Source organism: Centroberyx affinis, unplaced genomic scaffold (assembly GCF_046629955.1).
Source record: "Centroberyx affinis isolate AG114_WGS23_722 - 3 ecotype Tasmania unplaced genomic scaffold, CSIRO-AGI_Caff_v1 ptg000866l_1, whole genome shotgun sequence".
Taxonomy (NCBI): domain Eukaryota; kingdom Metazoa; phylum Chordata; class Actinopteri; order Beryciformes; family Berycidae; genus Centroberyx; species Centroberyx affinis.
Window position 1 is genome coordinate 307013 of NW_027279460.1, and position 17482 is coordinate 324494.

The 17482-nt window shown below is 43.8% G+C and overlaps 2 protein-coding genes across 2 annotated transcripts; both read left to right on the forward strand.

Annotated features, from left to right (window-relative positions):
- The first annotated feature begins 3799 nt into the window (after window positions 1-3799).
- On the forward strand, window positions 3800-10924 carry uap1l1 (UDP-N-acetylglucosamine pyrophosphorylase 1, like 1). The gene is made up of 9 exons (XM_071521175.1): window positions 3800-4599; window positions 5564-5768; window positions 5857-6032; window positions 6421-6593; window positions 7289-7482; window positions 8669-8809; window positions 8900-9067; window positions 9690-9756; window positions 10469-10924. Exons 1-9 carry the CDS (start codon window positions 4320-4322, stop codon window positions 10553-10555), a joined length of 1491 nt encoding a protein of 496 aa, XP_071377276.1. The 5' UTR covers window positions 3800-4319; the 3' UTR covers window positions 10556-10924.
- A 946-nt stretch (window positions 10925-11870) lies between these two features.
- Window positions 11871-17464, forward strand: zdhhc12b (zinc finger DHHC-type palmitoyltransferase 12b). Its single transcript, XM_071521164.1, has 5 exons — window positions 11871-12401; window positions 12667-12806; window positions 14434-14526; window positions 15796-15962; window positions 17062-17464. Exons 1-5 carry the CDS (start codon window positions 12281-12283, stop codon window positions 17375-17377), a joined length of 837 nt encoding a protein of 278 aa, XP_071377265.1. The 5' UTR covers window positions 11871-12280; the 3' UTR covers window positions 17378-17464.
- Window positions 17465-17482: the final 18 nt, after the last annotated feature.

Here is a 17482-nt window from a genome sequence, read left to right on the forward strand (position 1 = left end):
GAGCCAGTTCAGTTGAGGCAGTCACCTAAAATTGCAATCCTTCACAAGAGGAATAAACACTAAAGGAGATAGGAGAGCATTTGAAGCAATTTTAGTGAACAACAGCTCCACCGCTACCGCAACCTGATAGCTTGGTTTGGTGGAAGTGAAAGAAAACTGGGGAAGTTGCTTCAATGTGGGACAGCATCAGCCAGACACAAGACGTTTCTGTAAAAACATATTAAGTAATAAAACCATGGCAGATAAAAAACAAACCTTCCAACCAAATCAGTGGTAAGAGTATGAGTGGACGGGTGTCCCGGAATATAAATTAGGTTGTTTATATTGGCAGGTGTGGACCTCAATACTGAGAAGCTAGAATGGGGTAGGGGACAGGAGCCTAGATGAGGCATTACCTAGCAGCACACCATCCATGTCATCCATGTTATCAGGCAACATCTAACCTATTTCTTTTTCAATTTTTAGTTTTTTCCACTTTTGGATGCTCTCTCGTCACAAGGCTTCAATATCCAATTTTCTTTGAGGTTACCGTGTTATTCGAAGCACTAGAAAAGCTAGTTGTAGCATTGTGCGGGTCACATTCGCTGTGTTTGCTCATGTTCCTCATGGTTTGGTGTGTCATTGTTGCCTGTGAATAGTGTTGCCTACCCTGGCCTGTCCTGACGGATGGATGCTGGCCTTGTGCTTGGTTGACTTCCTCTGCCGATGTTATGGTTCGGTGCATGGACTACAGGGCCGTTTGTTAGTGGTAGTGAGGTCTCTGGCTCTGAGGTCTTCTGTGAGCACTGTAGTGAGATTGTGGTGCTCCCGCAATTGTCGGTTGTCAGTGGCATAGCCCTGCAGTGCGGTCACTGGTGCTGCACTGGATGTGGAATCACTGGTTGTGGGATCACTGGTGCTGCACTGGATGTGGGATCACTGGTTGTGGGTTCACTGGTGCTGCACTGGATGTGGGATCACTGGTGCTGCACTGGTTGTGGGATCACTGGTTGTGGGACCACTGGTGCTGCACTGGATGCGGGATCACTGGTGCTGCACTGGTTGTGGAATCACTGGTTGTGGGACCACTGGTGCTGCACTGGATGTGGGACCACTGGTTGTGGGATCAATGGTGCTGCACTGGATGTGGGACCACTGGTTGTGGGATCACTGGTGCTGCACTGGATGTGGGATCACTGGTTGTGGGTTCACTGGTGCTGCACTGGATGTGGGATCACTGGTTGTGGGATCACTGGTGCTGCACTGGATGTGGGATCACTGGTTGTGGGATCACTGGTGCTGCACTGGATGTGGGACCACTGGTTGTGGGATCACTGGTGCTGCACTGGATGTGGGATCACTGGTTGTGGGTTCACTGGTGCTGCACTGGATGTGGGATCACTGGTGCTGCACTGGATGTGGGATCACTGGTGCTGCACTGGTTGTGGAATCACTGGTTGTGGGACCACTGGTATTGCACTGGATGTGGGACCACTGGTTGTGGGATCAATGGTGCTGCACTGGATGTGGGACCACTGGTTGTGGGATCAATGGTGCTGCACTGGATGTGGGACCACTGGTTGTGGGATCACTGGTGCTGCACTGGATGTGGGATCACTGGTTGTGGGTTCACTGGTGCTGCACTGGATGTGGGATCACTGGTGCTGCACTGGTTGTGGGATCACTGGTTGTGGGACCACTGGTGCTGCACTGGATGTGGGATCACTGGTGCTGCACTGGTTGTGGAATCACTGGTTGTGGGACCACTGGTGCTGCACTGGATGTGGGACCACTGGTTGTGGGATCAATGGTGCTGCACTGGATGTGGGACCACTGGTTGTGGGATCAATGGTGCTGCACTGGATGTGGGACCACTGGTTGTGGGATCACTGGTGCTGCACTGGATGTGGGATCACTGGTGCTGCACTGGTTGTGGAATCACTGTTTGTGGGACCACTGGTACTGCACTGGATGTGGGACCACTGGTTGTGGGATCAATGGTGCTGCACTGGATGTGGGACCACTGGTTGTGGGATCAATGGTGCTGCACTGGATTTGGGACCACTGGTTGTGGGATCACTGGTGCTGCACTGGATGTGGGATCACTGGTTGTGGGTTCACTGGTGCTGCACTGGATGTGGGATCACTGGTGCTGCACTGGTTGTGGGATCACTGGTTGTGGGACCACTGGTGCTGCACTGGATGTGGGATCACTGGTGCTGCACTGGTTGTGGAATCACTGGTTGTGGGACCACTGGTGCTGCACTGGATGTGGGATCACTGGTGCTGCACTCGTTGTGGGACCACTGTTTGTGGGACCACTGGTACTGCACTGGATGTGGGACCACTGGTTGTGGGATCAATGGTGCTGCACTGGATGTGGGACCACTGGTTGTGGGATCAATGGTGCTGCACTGGATGTGGGACCACTGGTTGTGGGATCACTGGTGCTGCACTGGATGTGGGATCACTGGTTGTGGGTTCACTGGTGCTGCACTGGATGTGGGATCACTGGTGCTGCACTGGTTGTGGGATCACTGGTTGTGGGACCACTGGTGCTGCACTGGATGTGGGATCACTGGTTGTGGGTTCACTGGTGCTGCACTGGATGTGGGATCACTGGTTGTGGGATCACTGGTGCTGCACTGGATGTGGGATCACTGGTTGTGGGATCACTGGTGCTGCACTGGATGTGGGACCACTGGTTGTGGGTTCACTGGTGCTGCACTGGATGTGGGATCACTGGTGCTGCACTGGTTGTGGAATCACTGGTTGTGGGACCACTGGTGCTGCACTGGATGTGGGATCACTGGTTGTGGGACCATTGGTGCTGCACTGGTTGTGGGACCACTGGTTGTGGGCCTACTGGTGCTGCACTGGTTGTGGGACCACTGGTGCTGCACTGGTTGTGGGATCACTGGTTGTGGGACCACTGGTGCTGCACTGGTTGTGGGACCACTGGCTGTGGGCCTACTGGTGCTGCACTGGTTGTGGGACCACTGGTGCTGCACTGGTTGTGGGATCACTGGTTGTGGGACCACTGGTTGTGGGACCACTGGTGCTGCACTGGTTGTGGGACCACTGGTGCTGCACTGGTTGTGGCAGGTCACTGTGGTGGTGTGGGTGTGCTATGTTTTGTTCTGTGTCGTCTGTGGGGGCTGTTGTTGGTTGGATGCGTGGTGGGTGCCTGGTGTGTGAGGTTTGGGCTTTGTCACGGTGGGTTTCGAGCCAGCGGCTTGGCGTGGGTGTAGTGAATTGTGGGGGGGCACGCACTTGGGTTGGGCTGTGGACGGTGGATGTGGCAGGTGTGGTTATGCTGGCTGGTGGGGGGTTGGTAGGTAGGGTGTGGTGTGTGTGCAGACTAGCCGGAATGTCATGTTCCTCGCGTGGTTGTGGATGTGCTGCTGTTCACCAGTGGGTGATGGGTGTGTTCTGGGGGTCCAGTTAATGCAATTTATTACAGTTTGTTGTTTTCTCCTTTTTCTTTTTTCTTGTTGTCATTTTACTTTTTTTTTTTTATCCCACTTTTTTTTTTATTGTGGCACTTTCTACATCACTGTCTTTTTTGTGTTCATTGTACAGTATGTAAAGCACTTTGTAAACATTGCTATTAGACAAGTGCTATAAATAAGGCTAGTAGGCTAGTAGTAGCAGCTAGTAGGCTAACTGTAAGTTGTTGTAGCAAAAATGTGTCCAGAAGAGAAATAAAGAGCATGAGAGACTTAAAGACACATTTTCACGTTTCTCAGTGTGTGCACTTTGCAGACGCTCCCTTGGCAGCTCGGCTCGAAACTGAGACATGAAAGTTCCTCGCCGGATATATCGCGTAAACCTAGATATCATCGCAGTGTACAACGTCTGATTAGCACATTGCGGGCCTGCTGGATACTTCCACGTTTTCTGCCCAGCAGTACAGAGACTGCAGGCGATACACAATCAGCTGATTATGGAATATGGAAGAAGCTGAGTCAGCCCACAGCTTTTTTTGTAGGTAGTCCAAGTCTCAGAAGGGAAGTCCTCCAAGTAGAGTTTTTGCAAATAATCCAGATATTTAAGGCATTTATGTAGCCTTGGGCGTTTTTGCTATGCTACAGCATGCACTAGGCCTATTCTGCACAATTTGCTTTGGCAGCTGTGTACGTTATTAGCTATTTGAGTAGTATTTCATCACAAGACATCCTTGTTTAGATCCTAGAGCCGCGGTCACGAGTTGCTCATGAAAAAGGTGAAGTCATTTCCTACACACCACCGCTATCCTCACTCCAGCCTGGGATAAGGAAGTCGCATACATGTTTTAATTTGCTTTTTTTTTTGGATTTGCTTCGGACCAGAAGGCAAAAATGCTTTCCCTGGAGGAGGCGAAGTCGTGTTTAGAAAGCGCGGGACAGTCTCACCTCCTGCAGTTTTGGCCCGAGCTCTCCGAGGAGGAGAAGGGTAGTTTTCTCCTGGAGTTGTCCCAGCTGGACCTAAAGGGACTGAAAGATCACTGTGAAGGCGCCGCGCAGGCTGCGGCGTCCCCGGCCGCCAGCCTGGACCGAGACATAGAGCCGGTGCCGCCGGAGTTCATCGGTAGCGTGCGGAGAAGTGACAAAAACACCTTGGCCGACTGGGAGAATGAAGGTGAGTTTCGATATCAAGTGTTGTGCAAGTCCGTGTGGAAAATCCCCATGGTTCGGCTGAAGTAGTAAACCGATACAGCTGGGAGAAATGTGTCAATATCAACGTTTTAGTCATTCTGCTGTAGTGTGGTTTCAGCTTAAACTGGTCAAACTGAGGAGGAATATAATAACTGTTTTTAAAAGTAGGGAAAGTATGAAAAGGATGGGAGTTCTCTGCGAGTGGAGTCAGATGAATAACATCATGGACAAGCCTTAGATCTTCAACTAGTTTGCATTTTAGAATAGTATGGAAGAGGAAACTGATGATAAAGCAGATGTCCTACTTAGGTCTAACTCTTGTCTCTCATAACTCATAATTGATTTGATGTACTTAGCCCTAGTAGCCATGTAAAGGACTGACATAATAATAATAATAATCATCATCATCATCAAGTAACAAACATTATTATACAGTCAGCTATAATAAAAGGTGCTGCTGGCTCCATTAAGGCCCACAACTCATTAAGGTCACTCAACAAAACAATTGTACAATAGTATAGAGAGAGCAATAATAGGTTAATGGTGACATGCAAGGTTTTTTTTTTATTGTGTTTTTATTAGGTATTTGAAAGCAAGATATACATGAAAAGATAAATACATAAACATCCACTTTAAAAAAAAAAAAAAAAAAAAATTGTATAAGTAACAATCCCACCCTCCCTTTCGAACCCACATTTCATGCACCCTACCTAGAAAAAAGAAGAAGAAACATACATAGATATAGGTTGAATGTGAGTAGACTGATAAGAGAAAATCAGTAAAATAATCATAATAAAATGTTTATAAAAATTTCGTTTTCAGTTGTATCTCAAGATAGTTCGCTTGTTGCATTTCCTCAGGCAGGTTGTCCTGAAGATTAGAGGCTGTGCAAATCAATAGCACACAAGTTGTCCTCAAGTCATTATGTGTTCCCGCTCTTTTTACAGGGCTTTTGCAAATCTCAGAGAATCGAGTCGGAGTGCTGCTCTTGGCCGGGGGCCAGGGGACCCGTCTGGGTGTGCGGTACCCCAAAGGCATGTACGACGTCGGGCTCCCAAGCAGCAAAACCTTGTATCAGATCCAGGCCGAGCGCATCCACAAAATCCAGGAGCTGGCAGATCTGAAGCACGGCTCAAAGTGCACCGTCCCTTGGTAAGATTAGTGTGGATCCTCCTCAAAGTGATGAAAAACCTCAACTTCAAAACCTGTGTCTCTACCATTGCATTTCCTGTGTCACTAGGTACATCATGACTAGTGAGTTCACGCTGGATCCCACTGAGAAGTTCTTCAAGGAGAATCGCTACTTTGGTCTGGAGCCATCAAACGTCGTCATGTTCGAGCAGAGGATGATCCCAGCGGTGACCTTTGATGGAAAGGTCATCCTGCAGAGTAAAGGGAAGCTGGCCATGGCTCCGGGTAGGTGGATCATTCGCATAATTCCTAATTCAAATCGCCAATACTTTGCTTTCACTTAATGTCACTGCTGTGCTCTTTGACGGGCATTTACATATATCTAGAAACGGGTCGGTTTGCGGACTTCCAGCTCATCACTTGCTTGGAAAATGTGATTTGGACTGAAGAAAATTTCCCCCCTTACTTTATGAGTTAGATATTTTGGGAGGCTGTCCACATACTAATACTTACGGGTTGGGAATTCTGTCTGCACCTCTCGAAACACCTCTTTCATTAATCCGACAAGAAAAAGAAGTTCAAATATTTGTAGAGCAGAAGTAAAAAAATAGCAAAGTTCAAGATAGTTTGAGGTCATGACCTACTTCTCCGAAAACACTGCACTCTTTGTCAGACGGCAACGGCGGCCTGTACCGAGCTCTGGTGGACAACGAGGTGCTGCAGGACATGGAGAAGAGGGGTGTGGAGTACCTCCATGTGTACTGCGTGGACAACATCCTGGTCAAAATGGCCGACCCCGCCTTCATCGGATTCTGCGTGAGCAAAGGGGCCGACTGCGGAGCCAAGGTACGCCTCTGTCTTGACTGTAGCCTTTACCTGTAGATTTAGATCCATCAGCGTCCCTTCTGTATGGAAGCCCATATCCGCCATTGTGATGAAAAAAAAAAGATCCTGTAAGTCATTATAATGAGTTAGTATTTCAAAATAATGAGTTAGTATTTCAAAATAATGAGTTAGTATCTCAAAATAATGATTTAGTATCTCAAAATAATGAGTTAGTATCTCAAAATAATGAGTTAGTATCTCAAAATAATGAGAAACTTTCTCAAAATAATGAGTATCTCAAAATAATGATTTTCTATCTCAAAATAATGAGTTAGTATCTCAAAATAATGATTTAGTATCTCAAAATAATGAGAAACTTTCTCAAAATAATGAGTTAGTATCTCAAAATAATGAGAAACTTTCTCAAAATAATGAGTTAGTATCTCAAAATAATGAGGAACCTTCTCAAAATAATGAGGAACCTTCTCAAAATAATGACTTAGTATCTCAAAATAATGACTTAGTATCTCAAAATAATGAGGAACCTTCTCAAAATAATGAGGAACCTTCTCAAAATAATGACTTAGAAAGTTTCTCATTATTTTGAGAAAGTTTCTCATTATGACTTACAGGACCATTTTTTTCATCACACTGGCGGAAATGGGCTTCCATGCATCTGGGTTGACTGGACGTACTGTACTGTGTCTCGGGGTCAGGTGGTGGAGAAGGCGTACCCCACGGAGCCGGTGGGCGTGGTCTGCAGGGTGGGCGGGGTCCAGCAGGTGGTGGAGTACAGCGAGATCCAGCCGGAGACGGCGGAGCGCAGAGGACCGGGGGGAGAGCTGGTGTTCAGCGCCGGGAACATCTGCAACCACTTCCTCACCAGGGCCTTTCTGCTGGAGGTGGCACAGTAAGAGCCTTCATCTGCTCAGCCTGTGGAGAGATACATCTGACAGCAGAGGGTGGGACCTGTGGACTGCTGTCAGGGAAAAGATGGGAGATTTCAAATTTGGCTAGTTTGAGTGAGGGGATAAAATAGAACCAATGCCCATAACCATGATGCCAGTACTTTTGCCTCTTTTTCAAGTTGGCCTTCTATTTTTTCATTATTTTTCTCACACCCCTAAATGGATTTTACCATATGGCCATCAAGTTCTTGTCTGCAGTCATTTACATTGTACACAAGATCTGATGGTGTAGGGTGGGTGGGCCTGTCATATTAAGGAATCAATTAATGAATCAACAAATACATGCAATGACAAATAAAGCAATAAATGAATCAATGAATAAATAAATAAATGAATAAATGAATTAATAAATGGTAAAATAAATGTGGGAATATTTATAGAAATTTGTAAATTAATACATAATTTAAAAAAAAAATTTTATTAAACATTTTTATTTATTATTATTTATCTTGATTTATTCATTCATTCATTTTTGAATGAGGTATGGAGGGCCAGGCCTGTCATATTTAAGAATCATTAATGAATCAACAAATAAATGCAATGACAAATAAAGCAATACATGAATGAATGAATCAATGAATAAATAAATGCAGTAACAATAAATCAATGAATAAATGAATAAATAAATGCAGTAACAATAAATCAATGAATAAATGAATGAATAAATGGTAAAATAAATGTGGGAATATTTATAGAAATGTGTAAATTAATACATAATTAAAAAAAATAAATCAATGAATGAATAAATACCTAACATTTTTATTTATTATTATTATTTATCTTTATTTATTTATTTATTGATTCCTCATCTTCATCCTCACACAGCACAGTATGAGCTGTACGGAGTGATGGAGTGTTGGTCTGAGCTGGACTGACTGTCTGGTGGGACTGGGGTTTGCTGGCTTATGTCCAATCACTTTCCCCAATTCTTAGCAAAATCTTAATAATGATTTAGTCACCTTCATGTACAAACCCAGTTTGATGCATAGGGTTCTCTCTCCTAATGAGGAAAGGATTCATTTCACTCTGTGTTCGTCTTGACCCCCTGAATCATACAGTCTTAAATGATTTGACAATGCTTACTGATGCACAGACTGCTTTTGTCTACTAACTGTTTTCATCTCCTAGGAAATTTGAAGGCCAGCTGAAGCAACATGTAGCACTCAAGAAAGTTCCCTTTGTGGACAGATGTGGCAATCAAGTGAAACCTACCAAGTCTAACGGCATCAAGATGGAAAAATTTGTTTTTGACGTTTTCCCGTTCTCAAGGTATTGATGATTCTTTTATATTTGATGATCATGATACTGTGTCTATACCTCACTTGCTCAATCTCCGGTGTTTCCGTCTGTCCCTGGAAGACACTTTGTGGTGTTTGAGGTGGTGAGGGAGGACGAGTTTTCCCCCCTGAAGAATGCGGACGGGGCAGCGCTGGACACCCCGACCACAGCCAGGCACTCCCTGCTGGCTCAGCACTGCCGCTGGGCCCGGGCCGCCGGGGCCACGCTGCTGGACGGCCAGGGGAACAGGTCGGAGGAAACTTTGATTTATTATTAGTTCGTTATTAGATAATCTGGCTATTTATGACATTTTCAGAACACTTAGAGGGACATTTTATTACATTTTGAGAAGATATTTCATTATCCTGCAGTTATCTCTACGAACAAGTAATCCCTTCAAATAACTTTACATTTACATAAATTCCCTTAATTCATGCAAAATCCCCTTAAAATGAATTAAGGGAGTTATTAATGGAGGAGACCCCATCAAAACCTCCTTAAACTCCCCTTAATTTTTGACTCCTTACTTTTTAATTTAATGTAAAATTCAGTCAGACAGGAACTTTCTATTAATACCCTGTAAACCTGCACAAAAGGCATAAAAATCCCTTAATTACTAGTGTCTCTGTGAACCAACCCATGAATAAATCCCTTATAAACCGATGATACTAACCTTACGTTTTTAAAGCTATGTTATTTTTAATGGATAATTCATGTTTATGAGAAATTAAGGTCATTTCAGGGATAAAATTAAGAGGTTTGGTTTCGTAGTGTATTACATTGTCAGCTGCTACAGATCCCTCTGTAAAATAACACTTTTGAGAGATTCATGTGAGGCAGACAGTTCATCTGAAAATGTGTTTTTTGACAGGGTGACCGGGCAGGACGGTCCTCCAGCACAGTGTGAGATTTCCCCGCTGGTCTCCTACTTTGGAGAGGTGAGAACATGAAGAAGCCCACAGTTTAAGCCTGATTGTGGGGAGCTTGTTGTGCTTATTGATACAAGCCAGAATATATTTGACCATATTATACATTTTGGTTATTTTCCAAAGTTTCTAGACGATTTGAATGTCTAGATGGGAGATGGCTTTTCTTCTTTTCCCGTCTAATGTGTTCACACGGCGGCCATTTTCAACACTCGGGGTGGGAAACTACCTGGAAGATTGGCATAAATCTAGCATGATTTCAACGCCTAAGTGAGGACTTCAGACAGACAGAACAGTTACCAGGGGAGTGTATCTATATGGTCCCAGGGTCCTATGTTCCCAGGGTCCTAAGTTCCCAAGGTCCTAAGTTCCCAAGGTCCTATGTTCCCAGGGTCCTATGTTCCCAATGTCCTATGTTCCTAGGGTCCTATGTTCCCAGGGTCCTATGTTCCCAAGGTCCTATGTTCCCAGGGTCCTATGTTCCCAGGGTCCTAAGTTCCCAAGGTCCTATGTTCCTAGGGTCCTGTCCTATGTTCCCAAGGTCCTAAGTTCCCAAGGTCCTATGTTCCCAGGGTCCTATGTTCCATGAGGTTGCATTCAATATTGCGATGTGGAATAAGCTGCCGTCTTCCTCAGTATTTTATTTATGTATTTCTGGGTTATCATTTCCCAGCTCACATGGTAAGGAGCTGTGGTTTAACCTCTGTCTCGTTCCCTCTGTCAGGGCCTGGAGCCGCTGCTGAGGGGGAAGACTTTACCAACCCCCTTCCTCCTGGATGAGAAAAGGGCAAAGGAACTACAGGATCTGTAACATTTCTCTGATAAATTGAATATGTTCTGTGATGCCAGCATAGATTCCAGTATAATGGATAATGATGTGAATGATGTGCCATTTTTATGCACCTCATTAAATGCCATTTTGCTGAGGAGGAGCTATAAACCTTGTGATCAGTGAGAAACAAATCAGGGACAAGCAAGGAATTACAGTCTACAATCAACACGTGAATGGAAATTTGTGATTAGTTTTTTATTCCACATATAAACAGAAAATTCAATTTACTGCCTTGAATTCCCTGTATGTCTTTAAGGTTAAATGTGCTAGATTTCCCCAAGAGTTTGTTTTCAAATGTCTCAGGATAAAAAAAAATCTGTTTCATGATATTTTCGAAATAAATGCACTTAAGGTAATTGGGTGTTTCTTGAGTGGATTTTTTTTAATCATTTCTGCAGAACAGTGAGCCATGATTGGCCAAGGAAATAATGAGTTCTTAAATTGAATGGAATTTCTAGTGTGAAGTATGTAAAACTAGGAGGTGTCATAGGAAATTGGCAGTGACTTCAATAAAGTAGACTTTTTTTTAGTCAAATATACCTTTAGAGATATGAACAGAATCAAAATGATGCATAAAACAACTCAGTTAAAAATACAATGGAATGAAGTACAGTGACATCATTCATTTCATAGTCTCTCTGTTAGAGTGACTTGACACCTGTCTGCCATTCATGTGTATGTGGAAATATTTTAAAGGCAAAACGGATTGAGACTTTAGAGGAAGAAATAATCCTCACATTATTCAAGATATTCCTTTCAAAATAGTCCTGGAAATTTTTTCAGGGGTTAACCAGAGGTGAATTAGGCTACTTGGTGAGTCCAATGAGTATTTGAAGCCTTAATAGAACTAAGACTCAATTTATGCTGTGAAATCTGGACCATCTCTATAGATAACAAAATGGAGACTGGCTTAATTTTCAAACAGAAATATTTAACAGTACGCAAGCTGAACTAGCTCAAAACCCTGCAAAGGACATAATTTGCTCTACATCTTCATAACCTGTTCACATGGGCATCAAGTGGTTATAGCAAGATGTGGGAGTAAGTGGGTCACATTAACATTGTATAGGCCTATCGAGGGCTACAATGCATAATAAAGTGGAGACCAAAGATCAGGCAAATAATCGTGCCAGAACACTACTATGGTTTTTATGTGGGGAAATGGCCCAAAACAACGTTCTCGCTTTGTCCATCGCGCGGTAATATGAAATGTCCCTACCGGACACCTTATTCTGGCTCGTCACGTGACAGCTGTTGGCCAATCACAGTTGAGAATGTAAAGGAACGACAACAATAAACAAATGTATTAAAAGGAAGCGGATCGACGGCTTGTCTATCGTTTAAACTGCCGCCTCGCACTCAGCCTCATATGTCGTCCGACATAAGAAGCAGAAATGCATTTATTTTGCTTTCTGAAGCACAGTTAGTTCGGTGTATTGGCTCAGTCGCCGTTGCAGTTAACCGTTCCAGGCTATCGTCGAGTCAACAACAAACGTAAATGCTGCAGGCAAACGGTTTCTTACGGTCGCGCTATTATGTGTTGACTCTTTGATAAAGCTAGCTTACTGGATACTCAGTAATAATGAAGCACTAGCGTCCAACAAGTCTTTCCCTGCTAGCTACATGTCATTTCTCATTAGCGACGCTTGAGCTCGGCAGTCCTCATGTCAAAGTGGAGCTGACTCCATCTGAAGACTGCGATGGATGCTCTACAATGCTAGGAGGACCATGTTCAAAAATGTGTTTGGCTCAGGGTTTCTGGTGAGAACAGCTCATGTTATTCTGACATGGGTCATAACCTTAATACTCTTCCTACATGACACAGGTAAGCCTGTCCCACAATTATACATTATTATTCTACCATATAAAATAATATAGAATATGTAACAGGTCTAAAATAAGTAATAAGATGTGTTTAAGTGTTTTATGCCTGAGTTAGAAAGCTACTGTGCAGTTATTTTTTCTTCAAATGCATTGTATATACATTTACATGACATTATGACTTACTAAAACTTGAGTCTGGGCCTGATCTAGGTCTAGCTTTTCATCAGATATTGTGTTAACCCGGTTGTCTCTCTGTGTGGACGCAGACCTGAGGAAGCAGGAGGAGACGGGCAGGCTCGTCCAGCCGGTGCTCTTCGTCCTGCTGGTGCTGGTGTCGGTGCTGCTGTATTTCGCCGTTTCCCTCATGGACCCCGGCTTCATCCTGTCCGATGACAGCGATTTACAGGTGAGGGTTCAGACTTGTAGGTACTATTAATTTTTTTTGTACTGTAATGACACGACTAGGCTTGGGTGACAGGTTGCTTAACTGGAATGGTGTTAATTTATAGTCTTTTAGTCACTTTTATCATACTAACTCCTAATTATTCCAACCAATTTGTTTCTGTTTTCAGCAACCAAACAAAAAAACAACAACCTATCACCCCTTATGCCTTTTTCACTTTGAATCTCTCAAATCAGTGTCTCAGTTTATTCATTTCAAATGCCAGTATCTGTTAACTGCTGCATCAGTGCATTGCAGATGTATTGTGTTGCAGTCCAGTGCAGGTATTGCATGCACTGGATTTATCCCCCTTTTGCATAGTCAGTACATCTGTAAACCAGCAGAAGGGACTTGCTTCTGGAAATTGATACTTAAGTTTTTTTGGGGGGTTTTTTGGGTGGGAATTTAAGAAGAGCAATATAATAGCAACCTCCAGAAACATTTCAAAGCATCTTTCTGTTTCTTGTCTCCTCCTCTGCACTGTCCCGCCTGTCCCTTCCCTCTGCCTACATGTGTCAGGACATTGCTTGGTTACCATGGTGCTGTGTGGTGGTAGCTGTTGCTCTGCTCCCTCTAGCTCTAGTCTCCATTTCACCTGTCTGGAGTTTGCTGTTTTTCATGCATTTATTGAAATTCATGAATTGGTAACACTTTGTTTTCTGGGTCTGCAATTTCCTAATATTTTCCGAGAAAGGAATGGTTAATTTCCTAGGAAGATTCCTGGAAAAAAACATGGAATTATTAGGGAAAATAGAGAAAGAGTTCAGTGGTAGTTGGTAAGTTCCTCCAGTTTCTTCTGTTTTTTCCAAGACAGAACCATGAAATTATGTAGTAGTTGTATAGAAAATTAGAAATTAGAGGAAGGAATTCAACAAATAACTATATTATATGATTATATGAATAATGACTTGGGTTACCAGATTGACCTCATTGACATCATTTCATGGTTCTTTCCAGGAAACCCCCTTAAAAAATTCAGTTGTTTTCTAGGATTATTAGGAATAGAATTATTAGGAAATTGTGGACCCGGAAAATAAAGTGTTACCCATTTACTTTTATAAATGTGCAGACCCACAGAGAATGGGAAAATCTTTATTCAGGCCACAATATGCATATAATACAATATGCATAACATTTCGGTTGCTGTTATTCAAAACAAATAATTTTGAACTAATGAGGAACATTACGAGCTGTCATTCATTGTAAGTGATCTGGAATACTTAATATAGTAATATGCAATATCTTCTATGGAAAATACAGTAAAGTTAGGCTACTTGTCTAGTTAACATTAGCACGTGTTTGCAAACAGCTTAAAACATATTACATTCATACATAGACGCACTGCTTATACAATGTGATTTATTATATTATATGCCAGCGTGTGTGTGTTCTTATGATCATCAGAAAGGTTTAGCTTCATATTTATCTCCATACATCACTGTATCACAGCAGTCGAAGTACGTTTTTGAGAGTTTTTAAGAGCCTTTTTGAATGATGTTGCGAGGGAGATGATGGGGGGGAAATCTACATTACATACAAGCACACGCGTAAACAAACACATGTATTCTGTTTCTGTGTGTCGTCGTACCAGTTCACCCTGGGTGTGGCCGAGGAGCAGCAGGACATGATACCCCCCACCACCAAATCCCTCCGACAGCGCCGCTGCGGCCACTGCTTGCTTCAGGTGGGTCGTCTACCATGTCAACACGCCTCCACACGTGTTATTTGAGAAGGACAATACTTACACACTGTATAACAACCAACGCAGACATCGAAGAAATGGCAAGCTTTCTGAATTGAAGAAGTGTAAGTTGTAGTAGTCTAAGTCTAAGTCTAATTGAAGTATCTTTAATAGACACTGATATAAACTGAAATGCATCAGTCTATTTTTTGTCACTGTGCACATATATTAAAGTCATTTTCAGTTGAACATCAGCATTTTTAAAATCCCCACATTGGTTGTTATACGGTGTGCAAGTGTTTTTCCAATCTCTATGCTTTTGTTTGCAAAAATATTCTAAAATTTTCTTTGCGTAAAAATAGTTTTTTGTTTGCCTATTGATGACAGCACTGGCCTTTCTGCCTGTGGACATGGTGTTTTGTCAGTTATCGTTTTCTTCACGCCGCCCCTCTGACCTCAATATGCACACAGGCATCTCCGGCTGCAATTTAACACTTAAAGCTCCGCAGGACTTGGAAGATCCCGCAACGGTATAGAATAACACATGGGCTAGCCTAGCAACCCACTTCCCTGTAACACTACTACCTCCGGCAAATACAAAACATCATATGTTAAGTGGACAGGAGGTGCTTTGTGCTGTCATGGCCGTGTGTTTGTGTGGATTGGTTACATTTCTGTAGATGTATATTGATATTTCTATTGCTTTTGTCTGCCTCCCATTTTAAATTCCTCATGTAAGCACAGAAAAACACACATTTTGATACTAATTTATGTAGAAAGTCATCCCTCAATAACTGGTTACAGCAATTGATCGGCCATGGAGGGTTTTTGGCCCACTATCTATGCAGAAATACTTCAACTCAGTGACATTTGTTGGTTTTCCAGCATCTTCCAGGTCCCACTGCAACATCTCAGTGGCTCTTAGGTCTGGACTTTACCTAGGCAATTCCAAAACTGTAAATTTCTTGTATAGAAAATATCTTATGTAGACCTGGTGGTTTGTTTTGTATCATTGTCTTGGTCAACGAACCAGCTTCAGCTCATGAACAGATGGCCTGACTTTATCCTAGGATATTCTGACTGGTTCCTTCAGTGATGTGTAGTTGTCCAGGCCCTGATGCACCAAAAGTTTCCCCAAGCCAAGACATTACCACCACCATGACTGATCCTCTGTATGACTGAGCGCTGTAACGTATGGTTCTTAATGTTAACCTCCATCCATGTGACCGGGAGGAAACTACCTCTAAACGCAGCTCTCTTTATTCCCAGCAGCAGCCAATGAGATCCAAGCACTGCCAGACGTGTCAGCACTGTGTCCGGCGCTACGACCATCACTGCCCCTGGATTGAGAACTGTGTCGGGGAGAGGAACCACCGCTGGTTTGTGCTGTACCTGGCGGTCCAGCTGCTGGTGCTGCTCTGGGGGCTGCACATGGCCTGGTGAGTAGAAGCACTTTGAAGGACAAGTCCGGCATGATTCGTGTTTTCCATCCCGCTAATATCAATTGTGACCGTTTTTACATACATGTGCCACGATTTTAGATATTTAGAAATCAGTTTTGCCGAACCTCTCGTGCTCATTCACTCCCATTCAATTCCAAACAGCATAGAAAACAATTGGAGACTTATAATTCAGTTGGTAAAGGTAATTAATTACTGTGAAGGAGAAGCTCACAGTTGCGTTTTGCAAAGTTGCATCAAAACGGTAATATCATGCTATAAACTTTAACATTTTGAGAGAAGTTCTGTTCACTGTTTCATATTAATGCCAGAGCTGTAGACTCGAGACTTGGACTTGAGTCACAAAAACCAGGACTTGCAACTCGACTTGGACTCGTCTGCTGTGAGGAAAAAGGAAAGAATGGTGTAGGAAATAAAATGTATACCTGGGTGAAAGTAGAAATCCCCTTGGCAGAGAATGAGAAATGTATTTTAATACCCTAATTTCTTGGAATTACATGTGTGAAAGCGCAGGATGGATAAATATATAATTTAAGAAGGTCACTCAGACAAGGATTTACAAGTTTGCTATTATTCTTGAGGAATTGTGATTGATTTATGATGTTTTGTGTTTGGCTTGATGTCTGGATGACAATATCGTTTCTCTTCCGTATGTACTTGACTGTCAATTCAATGAGACAAGCTGTTTTGTTTGTTGTGTTTATGTGGTTATAGTGTGTACAAGTGTGTATGACTGTATGTGTGGTGGACCCCAGGAAGAATAGCCAGTGCTTATGAGGGTTCTAATGGGGATCCTAATAAAGAAAGAAAGAAAGAAAAGAAAGACTTAGTTGGCGACTTGAGCGCTTCAAGACTCGGTTTGACTCTTCTCAAGCTCCAACTTCTCGTAGAGTTCTGGAGTAGAGACTAGAGCTAAAGACGAGAAGACCTGAAGACCTACATGTGGAAGCAAATCCACCTTATCAGACTGCTCACTTTGACTTACAATGCTTCCGAATAGACCTACAGCCACACCGCAAAGCCTCTAGCATCCCCTAGCTTTCCTGCTCAAACTAAATAACGTATTTTTCCCCCTCAGGACGGGCTTCAGCTACGCCCCCACCTGGCAGCTGTGGCTGCGGGCCAACGGCGTGCTGCTGGCCGCGGCGGCGCTGGTGGCCCTGCTCTCGCTGACCGTGCTGCTGCTGCTGGGCTCGCACCTCTACCTGGTCTCGCTCAACACCACCACCTGGGAGTTCATGTCGCGCCACCGCATCTCCTACCTCAAGCACTGCGGCGCCGACGAGAACCCGTTCGACCGCGGCGCCCCGCGCAACCTGTGGGGCTTCTTCTGCGTCTGGGGCACGGTGGTGTGGGAGCAGGTGTACTTCAGGGAGGGCAGCGAGCAGGTTTGATCGTTGGGATCGGATCGGATCGGCCGGGGGGGGAAACACACTACAAGAGTTCTCGCGCTCAAGCCGGCTTTTGTCTCGCTCGTCGGGAGAGGATCACACACTTCC